At 39.3% G+C, this 10126-nt stretch overlaps 1 protein-coding gene across 3 annotated transcripts in view; it reads right to left on the bottom strand.

Annotated features, from left to right (window-relative positions):
- Positions 1-2543: 2543 nt before the first annotated feature.
- The window catches only part of LOC107716750 (poly [ADP-ribose] polymerase 6-like), a 10250-nt gene continuing 2667 nt past the window's right edge, over positions 2544-10126 (bottom strand). For 2 of the 3 annotated variants that reach the window (XM_016523297.1, XM_016523299.1), the window contains exons 4-23: positions 8726-8820; positions 8450-8510; positions 8272-8362; positions 8131-8197; positions 7884-8033; positions 7600-7738; positions 7081-7212; positions 6772-6867; positions 6587-6679; positions 6339-6464; positions 6140-6205; positions 5609-5676; positions 5465-5513; positions 5272-5384; positions 5119-5191; positions 4937-5006; positions 4075-4154; positions 3777-3840; positions 3521-3605; positions 2544-3420 (exon numbers count right to left, since the gene is read on the bottom strand). In XM_016523297.1, the coding sequence (XP_016378783.1) occupies positions 3324-3420; positions 3521-3605; positions 3777-3840; positions 4075-4154; positions 4937-5006; positions 5119-5191; positions 5272-5384; positions 5465-5513; positions 5609-5676; positions 6140-6205; positions 6339-6464; positions 6587-6679; positions 6772-6867; positions 7081-7212; positions 7600-7738; positions 7884-8033; positions 8131-8197; positions 8272-8362; positions 8450-8510; positions 8726-8820 (1815 nt within the window). In that variant the 3' untranslated portion in view covers positions 2544-3323. Of the gene's footprint in view, positions 3421-3520; positions 3606-3776; positions 3841-4001; positions 4155-4936; positions 5007-5118; positions 5192-5271; positions 5385-5464; positions 5514-5608; positions 5677-6139; positions 6206-6338; positions 6465-6586; positions 6680-6771; positions 6868-7080; positions 7213-7599; positions 7739-7883; positions 8034-8130; positions 8198-8271; positions 8363-8449; positions 8511-8725; positions 8821-10126 lie in introns of those variants that run through there. The other variant, XM_016523300.1, reaches the window with a different exon arrangement.

Below are 10126 nucleotides of genomic sequence, written 5' to 3'. Positions count from 1 at the left end.
AGCACATACCAGCTTCATCACTGTGTCTGTCACGCGACTCTGTTGCCCTTTCTGGCTTGAACTGATGGTAAAACTAACAACATCATTAAGGGTCTTGATATTTACTTTGAAAGCTGACGCTCGCGATTATGGTAAGGGGCGTTACATTTCCGACGCGTGCTTGCAGTGTTCGGCCAATCACAATGCACTGGGTCAGCTGGCCAATCAGAGCAGACTGCGCTTGTCAAAGGAGGGGGCTTTGTTGAAAACGAAGCGTTTGAGAGAGGCGGGGCATAGAGGACCTACAATAATGTACAGTATTTGAAAAATAATGTGTTTTTTGAACATTAAAGCATGTCAACATATTCTGTTACACCAAATACACAAAATAATGATCTTTAAAATAGCATCATATGACCCCTTTAAGCAAAGTAGTGATGTCTACATTAATGAAAGATGTGCTGAGCATCAATCCAATTTGCACATTTCCCGTCGACTAGACGAAAACTGATGCACTTTAGAGTAAATGATGAAGAAAAATCATAAGCACATTATCATACAAAACCGCTTTCGTAAATCAAAACAACATTTAGCCTATGAAGAGGCAATTTAGTCAAAGTGGATAATCGACAAATTAAAGCAGGTGACAAAAACTAAATATTACACTGCTTTTTTTCTTTAATCTTATTTTGTTATTCTAAAACAAGGACAGTGAGTGAACAAGTATATTTTATATGACATAAATAAATAGATTTTCTTTTAAATATAATGAGTGTTACATTTATGTCTGGTCTATGTTCATTTTGTATAGGACCTTATTAATGCATTTACAATGTAAAATGATTATTGTAAGCATCATAAAGTATGTATTTACATATTTTGTTATGATGCTTACAACAATCATCGTTTTAATGGATTTATAATTGCGCATTATAATTTTGCTTAATTCATTTTAATATGGGAGACAATGAATCAATCAGCAGAACTGTAGGGTTTTTCTTACCAGTAGCTTAAGTGATATACACTATAATATCATATTTTTCTTAATATTTGTATTTATTAATATCATAAATAATATTATATACATAATAGTAAATATATTGTCATAAATATTATAGATATAAAATATAATGATTATATATTACAATTATATATTTAAATTATGTAAAATTTTGCTGATATTGTTAACTTAATATAGCATTAATATTTTAATTCATTAATATCATAATTATATAATATATAAATAATAGTGAATATGTCACGAATCCGGTCTATGAACGTCAATTCACTCACCACCGAGGTCACCCTTCCATTACATTGACTCTCGCACTACACAAACTGTTGCATGTCATCCCGGACTACATATCCCATCATCCATTGCACTGATTGCACACAGCACTGATTGCACACAGCTGTAACCAATCACACATTCACTATATAACACTCACTCTGATCCCTTTCAAACTGCCGTGTATTGTAGAGCGTTTATCACTCTCATAGCGATAGCTACTCTACGGAGCCTGTCTAGTTTTTCATAGCCTTATCTTAGTTTTGCCTTGTCTGTTTTCTCGTGTCCTGATCTTTGCCTGTATGTCTCGGATTCCCCCTCTCGTCTTGCCCTTTGCCTTGTACCTGGTTTTATCCCTCTCGCCCTGTTGATTCTGTTCGCCGATCGTAGACCCACGCTAGCCCTAGGAATATTCTTGTGTCTTGCCCTCTATATACCTGTTGCCATTGTCTGACCCTATGCCTGTTTTATGACCACGTCTCTGTCTCCTATTAAAGCTTTGCAAATGGATCCGCAAGTCTCATGTCTCGTTCGCCCTGTGACAGAATATGTCATAAATATTATAAAAAATATATAAATAAAAAGAATATGTTATACAATTTGAATTATATAATTATATATTGCATACATTATTAATGAATATATATAGGTGTATAATTTAATTTATAAATATTTCCAGATATTTATTTTTTTACATAAATGTATTTATATTTCCATAATTTACATTAATGTATCTACACACAAAAAAGTAATATAATGTAAAATGGGAAAAGGAAGGGTAAGGGGTCTTGGAGCAGATGCGGGCCTCATGTGGATGTAGCGCACTGTTATGAATTATTATGTGTTTCTGCTTCAGAGGAGAACAGACCCGCTGGCTAAACCGAGAAGTCAAAATGTCCTCTGGGACCCCGGGATGCAACACACTATTAATTTTTTCAGGGGTCGTGACAGATAACAGTATGACAGCAGACCCATATGCGCGCGCAGGCCTTTTTACATCATTATGGGGACTTTCCATTGACATCTACTGTTTATATAAAATTAATTATATTTCTAGGGTATACACCAGCCGTTTATAGAAACGTTTTGGCAGGTTTAGATTTTAATTAAGACACTGTTTAATCCCTTTATAAGCTGTTTTCATTGTTAGGGCCGTTGAGAGGTCTTCATAATGCAGGTAATTTTAGTTTTACTGTCATTGTGGGAGCATTTGGTCACAATTCATCTAGTCTTCTGGCATCATTTACAAAGTAACTAATTCGTAACATGCTCTAAATTTATTGAAAAATTGCCGACATACAAATATAGGCTGTATGAAACCATGACCCTCCTTCAGATTAGTTTTACGTCTTCAGATTGACATAGACACAATCATACATTACATTTCTCATCTGTAATGTGTCGTTTATTGGCAGTCTTCTCCGGTTGAAGCTCTCTGAAGAGTAAATGAGAACACGATGCCTTCTAGTGCACAGCACCAAACTTGTTAACATTTCATGTTAAGAGGTTTAGGATCCATAACAAGTAACTGGCGTCACAACACTCACATGAAAATGAACTGATGGATAGGCTGCATTACACTAGTATACATACATCAAACAGTACTTAATAATGCTGAATTGTCCATAATGGTAGATGTAAACACTTTAAAATGGCAGGTTTATAGAATTATAAGCCGTTTATATTTCATTTCCAAATTATTTTTATGCTATTTTTTATTCTCTTAGGCAATAGAGACCCCCAGTGGGCAAAATGGAAATTACACTTTTTTCAACCGCTGTACTGTAAATTCAACGATAATTCACAGCACTTTTTCTCATGACGTAGAAAAAAAGTAAAGCAGCGAACATGACGTAGAGACTAATTGAGAAATAAATTAATAAAATGTTTATCAAAAAAGGTACAAAACGGGTTTCCCTTGTTTCCACGTAAAGACAAACTTGGCTGTAGGCTAGCATCTTCAAAAACACCTAGTTTGAGGTAATTCTTTCCCATATTCAGTTCATATGTTCCCATGTAAACTTTCTCAAAGCGTCACAGTGGTGAAACGGGTCAGTCAGGTTGATTGTCCCCCAATCACCCGCAATATCTCTTTCTGTATCCGGACGTCCTGTGTGTTGATGTTAGCATCTCCTACCTGGCCGTCCTCGTACCTGAGGAAAGATAGACAAAACAGACAATTGTGGAACATATCGTGAGCCAAAAGATGCAGAATTTGTAATAAGACAAACGATAAAGCGTCAAAATACTCACACAAAAAAGAAGCGTGTGCAGACGTGATCAGAAATCGGGCAAACCCAAATATTTCCATGTTTCTGTAGATCGTTGGAAGTTATTACTGTTGAGAGAAATACAAAATTACTTAACTTTAAAGGAATAGTGCACAAAAAAATTAATACATTCATTTTTGGCGAACTGTTTCTTTAATTAGTCAAACAAACAAAAAAGCTAATTTCTGCAATGGTTTGAATTACATAATTTGCCTTTTCAAGTATTATTAACCCCATACCCTCACACAGAGCAACACAGTTCAGATTCCGACTCTGAAGAAACCTTGACTGTGTGGGTCGACACTGCAAAAGAACAATGACACATTTAGCAGTGATACACACTTACATAGAAGATGGTAAGTATCTGTCTTTTATGTTGCTGACAAATTAATGAAATGAGTGCAGTCACAAATGCAAACCTCATATAACTCTGCTTATATTGTTTCCAATCAGGTTTGACTCACCTAATCTGATCAGCTACAGATTGCACCTGTAATACATCCATATCAGTCCAATCTCTGCAGATGGAGTTAATACCTGTAAGACAGTGTTGACCCGGTTGTAGTGCTGTACTAATTCCTCTTTAGTAGGCATGTGGTGCTGTCCCTTTCCCATTCCTGCACACAAATACAGTCTACGGTGAAAACTAATATAACAGTGCTATATGGATATAGAAATAAGCACTGCAGTATAACATTATAATTGATTTTAAATGTTTGATCTCCCTGCATCAGACAAGCTTCCTTAAAAAAAGTAATCTGGCAGTATTGATGATACTTGGATATATATATATCATACAGAATGATTATCACATTATTCAAATGTCATGGTATTTACAATACCTTTGCGAGGGGCCTCCTCTTTAAAATATAAAGGCGTCTGTCTGTCTGTCTGTCTGTCTGTCATCTCACAATCTGACCAGAAAATTATTATAAATAAATTATATTTATATTTTATTCTCTGACCAGTTCTTTTATTCTAAGAAATATTACAAACAATTTATATTTATTGTGATTAATCTCATAATCTCGGACCAGTATATTTTTTTTAATTATAAATCATTCATATTTGTGGTAATTAATCTGACCAATAATATCTGAACAGTTTTTAGATAGAGGAATGAAACTGTGATAATATCAAATTCATGTTGAAAAATAACAAGCTGAATTATTGCATTAAACATATTTAATTAATATTTTAGTTAACACTAAATATGACAACCCTAAAAATGTTATTTCTGTTTTTCTTTCTCTTTCATATTTTCTGTGGACCCCAGTGGTATTACCATTGTACATAACTAGAAAACCATGGTATTTGCCCCAAAATATGTCCAAAATGTCTGAAACCATGCACGTTTTTTAAAACATTGCACTTTGTAGACAAGCCCAAAAACTCTTACCTGAGTACCCAAATGAGATGCTGGAGATGGGGCTGAGGTAGATGCCCTTCCCATAGGCCGCCCTATGCAGCTTGCGTCAAAGAGAACAAGGCAGATTGATCAAGGCCCAATATGCTAAGTAGAAAATCTGTGGGTAACACGCTATAGTTCTTCATTCACTACATTAGGAGTAACTGTGGTACCTGCAGTTTTGTGTAGGAGGTGTTTACAAGTCCATTTCGTAGAATAGAGTGCCAGTTTTCAATATGAGAACCACTGAAGACAGAGAGCTAGTGATTAGTAAGTAATCATAAACCAATGATTATGAAATGAACTTATACTAAACTGAAACTCACTGAAAAGCGAACGTGCTGCCGTGGAGTTTTCTAGCGGTGTGAAAGCGGGCCTCTTTTGCAGGAGGACTGCTGAGGAGCAGGAACTGATGGGAGGTGTGCATGAACTTCAGCTGCTGTTAGCAAAAATCGTAGGAGTGAAATAAAGGTTTAGTCACACTGTTATTTGAGAGAGGATGTGATCAAACGCCCTTACCCTGCTGGAGGGGAGCTTGACAATGTGAGACCTGTTGCTGGATATAATCCTGAGAAGAAAAAGAAGAAGATTAAGGGTCATTATGATAACAGGAAAATAATGAAAACCTGAGTATTCCATTAAAGGAAACAGAGTTTCACTCACCACTGCAGCAGAGGATGTGCAAGCGGGTCCAGTTTGTCCATCTGTTTCGTTATTTCAAAATAAGGACCCTGTAAAATATGAGTTTATGTATAAATAAATATGTATTTATGTATAAAATATGTCATGCATTCCCTTAACCAGGACTATGGATTTCCTATAAAATATGTAGCTATTGTGAATAACAGTAATAGCGCCACCAACTAGCAACAGGAAGTGGGTCACTTACAGCAGTATTTGAAATCACCCTTATATTTACCAGAATCCCTTCAAACTTGGTCACAATAATGTCAAGACACAGTTGATGTAAAATTGCGGACTCTTGATATCTCAAATATCTATATAGTTGTCTATAAAATGTGAAGCTATTTATATGGAAGCTTATTTTTCACCACGGAGTAAAAAAAGAAAAAAAAAAACTAATTCTGATTTTTTTCTCAGAATTGTGAGTTTATATCTTACATGTCAGACTTTTTCTTTATCATTTCGGAGTTTACATCTTGCTATTCTGTTTTCGCAGTTTGAATTACTCACTTGTGTTATTTCTCGGATTGATGTGATGCCGTCTAGTGCTCTCTGTAGCCGCTCATAACTTTTTTTCTATCAGTGGAAAATGAATGAAGAAGGTCACAGATGTCAAAGATCAAAGATGTCAAAGGTCAAAGATGAAATGTGAACATTATAAAACTGATATTAGAAACATTTTATTCATTTTATCTGATAAAGTATCTACCTTCGGATTGAAGGCAAGAGACTTGGGGTCATGAGGGTCAACAACAGAGGGGTAAGGGTCAAAGATGATGCTTTTACGGGCAGATTCAAGTGCAGCACGACACATTGCCACCAGCAGGTCCACTACCTGTACAAAATATATATATATATATATATATATATTAAAAATACCAATACCAAAAGATCATAAATAGACAATATAAATCTCTGGTATATCTTCATTTAGTTAAATAAACGTGTGCGTGATACCTCAGCTCCAGTAGCTACATCTTCTGCAGCTCCTGACATGACACCCAGAGTGTTGAAGGAGAACACACACAGTTCTCTCGTACAAACGGCAGGCTGAACGATACACATACACAAAAGAAACTGAGATGATAGTTTTATGGATTTACTGGTGTATTTTAATGGAGTTTTCCAAGAATTTGTTGTACCTTGAGCATAGAGCCATTCTGAAAGACATGCTGTTCATCACATACCACACAATAATCTTTCAGAGTGGGGATCCTCTGCTCTGAGTACTTCATAACCTAGAGGACGAAAAATGGAAAATTAGGAAAGTTGTAATATGGATAAAAGGAAGGAGAAAGACAGAGGGAGAGATTCATAGTAATATGGAAACTAAACGGATGTAAGAAAGAAACAGTCAATCACAATCCAGTATGCAAATAAATGCAAGAAAGAAGCAGTTCATTATGCAAATATTAGAAGTGTTTGACACTTTAAACTCCACTGAGGATTACCTGTACGAGGAAGCCGTACTCCAGGGTTGGGATGCTCTTGCAGTGAATGAGAGCTTGTGAGGAGAAGAAGAGCTGAATGAGCTGTCTGGTTGTGATGTGCATGGTGGATCTTGAGCCTGGGACGGCCACACTCTGTTGAAGCAATCATATCAGACATAAACTGCTTAATACATTAAACATTAAACAGCACAACTGTTTTCAACATTGATAACAATAAGAAATGCATCTTGAGCAGCAAATCAGCACTTTAGAATGATTTCTGAAGGATCATGTGACACTGAAGACTGGAGTAATGATGCTGAAAATTCAGCTTTGCATCACAGGAATAAATTACATTTTAAAATATATTCAAATAGAAAACAATATTTCACAATATTACTGTGTTTTTGATCAAATAAATGCAGCCTTAATGAACATAAAAGACTTATTTTAAAAACATCACAAAGTGTTACCGACCACATACGTCTAAATAATATATACAGATGCCATTATAATATATATAGGCATGTTCAAACGCACTTGTCCAATTGGACTAGAGGTGTGCAGTTCTCCTTTGGTGCAGGACATGGAGCGGCTCATCAAGCGGGTCACTCTCAACTCCTGTCCAGCTGGTCTTGTCTTCACCCCAGGGCCCTGAATCAGAGGAACACTGGAGCACCTGAGGAACAAAAATATGTAATTTGTTTATTTAAAAAAAAAAAAAGATTGATTTAATATCTAAAGTTCAGCTCCTATTATTTTAAATCATGAATATTATTATTAGCACATCTGGCACATTTACTCTAGAGTGTTTTGAATTTTACTTGGTTATCGGTGAGAAGATGCTAAGTCCAGCTCTGAACTTCTTGATGGTTCCTCCAGCCTTAAACCAGCTGTGTCTCTTCCTCTGCTGGGCATTCAGGAACTCATTGCTTAGATGTTTCCATTGATTAGAAATAAACGTGCTGAGAATTCTGGGAGAAGTCATCAATATTTGTTTTGTAATCATTACTGAGGCATATGCAGTATGTCGCGCTGCACAAAACAGAATAGAACAGAAAGACCGCTTACCTTTTAAGCTGAACCCCAAGGCAGAAACCATCTTTACAAGTTGGCTGGAACACCTCCACAGTGGGTTCTGAAAGAGGTTGAGATGCTGTCAGTTGAGTCACTTCCCGTCTTTTGTAACTGAAATAGTCATTTATTACTCACCTGGTCCATCTAGATACTGGGACAGTGAGAAACGAAGACGTAAAATGATTGGCTCTGTTCTCGTGACCTTCCATGCTGACGCCACCTCCTCCTGCACAATGCAAACACATGTGAACTACGTAAATATGCATATCTGCTTTTTTTTTTCAGTGGCAGATAGTATCTGTAGATCTCTTACATCCAGGAAGCTGACGTTAATGTGTAGATCAATATCAACATCATCAATGGTCTCATACACCCTGAAATATAGAGAGCAGACAAAAGGTCCACAGTTAGAGGAGGTTTTTGGGACAAAGACTTCCCAATGAAGATAATTCAGTGTGTAATAATGCAATAAAATAATCATTATATGAGCAATGACCTCAACAAATGACATAAACCTTATATGCAAGCTCAACTGTTCACATATTAGCATTTCATGGGGCTTTTAGAAGCTTTGTGGGTTTAAATATACCTGATAGAAACGGCACTTTCAGAATAGATGTCCCTCACTGCACCAACATCGATGTCCAGCTGTGGATGGCGACTCAGGTCAGTGGCATAGTGACCCTGCAAAGGAACAGAAAGAGTCATCTTCAATTTATGGTACGTTTCATGTCCATTGATGACAATCATATTTTTTCCTTTGTTTTTAATTCACTTAGTGTAAGCATATTATAATCTCACACAAATATTTTGTGCATCCAGTTTTTCAATTTGCTTAAAATAGTCTTGTGTCACACTTAGCCTATGGCACGGAGCGAGGAGAACAGGAGTACACGAACAACAATAGTCTTTTAATTCAGAATATCCCTCCCGGTAGGTGCATCCTCGCACCGTAGAAACAACATGGGGAGGGGAATGGGTGGGAACTAGAGAGGAGGCTCAGGAGGAGGACGGACACCCGGTAGGGGGCCGGCAGACAGAGTCCAGGGAGGAGACAGGCGGGGCTTGGAGCAGAAGGAGCCCAGCAGGACCCAGGCCACAGCCACGATGTCGACCCACGGTGGAGCCGACGGAGGGAGGAGCCATGGAGGAGGAATGGCCGCCGACTCCAGGGGGCCGACCAACGGCGGCGGAGCAGGTGGTGGAGGAGCCCGAGGCGGAGATGGAGAGCCGATGAGCCAGGGCGACGGGGAGGATCCAGAGGTCCTAGGCGGAGCAGATGGCGCCGGTGACCGATGCGGAGATGTGGATCCGGGAGGCCGCAGTGGAGCCGGAGCGGACAGAGGACTGAGGTGGAGCCGAGGGGATGAAGAAGCCTGACATAGCCGGAGGGACGAGGCGAAGCCAGAGGAGTGGAGTCCCGAGGCGCAGGATGGTCGACGCCAGACAAAGGCGGAGCCGGAGGGAGCTAGGAGCCATAGTGGAGCCGACGGGTCAACGGGCTGAGGCGGAGTCCAGGCCTCGGAGGCTGGAGGCGGAGTCAAGGGAGACTCCAGCCACGGCGACGCTGGAGGATGGCAGTCCCGCGGGGCTCGCACCTCAATGATGGTAGGCTGAGGGCGAGCAGAGGGGCTGCCAGACGACAGCGGTGGAGAAAGGTGGAGTGGGTGGGAGGGCTGGCATTTTCGAGGAGCGGCCACATGAAGGGCGCTTTCTCCCTCGTGGCAGGCGTTGTTGCCGGCTCACACACCTTGACTGACGTCACGGCCTCTGGCTCCGCGGCGATCCTCAGCTCTGTCGCTCTCTCTAGCGATGGCTCGTCGGTCACGGCAGGCTCTGGCTCTCCGTCAGCGGTGGGCTCGGGCATCGGGGAGATGGTGGGCCGGGCTCTGGGTCGGGAGTGGCACTGGCGATATACTCCTGGGAACCGGCGGGGAATGGAGATCCATTTCTCGCCAGTGTCCACTCCACAAAGGCGGCGAATTCCGCT

Source organism: Sinocyclocheilus rhinocerous, unplaced genomic scaffold (genome assembly GCF_001515625.1).
Source record: "Sinocyclocheilus rhinocerous isolate Xijiao unplaced genomic scaffold, SAMN03320098_v1.1 scaffold1201, whole genome shotgun sequence".
Taxonomy (NCBI): domain Eukaryota; kingdom Metazoa; phylum Chordata; class Actinopteri; order Cypriniformes; family Cyprinidae; genus Sinocyclocheilus; species Sinocyclocheilus rhinocerous.
Note: the sequence above shows the minus strand (reverse complement) of the source record. Positions and strands in the feature narration are given on the sequence as shown.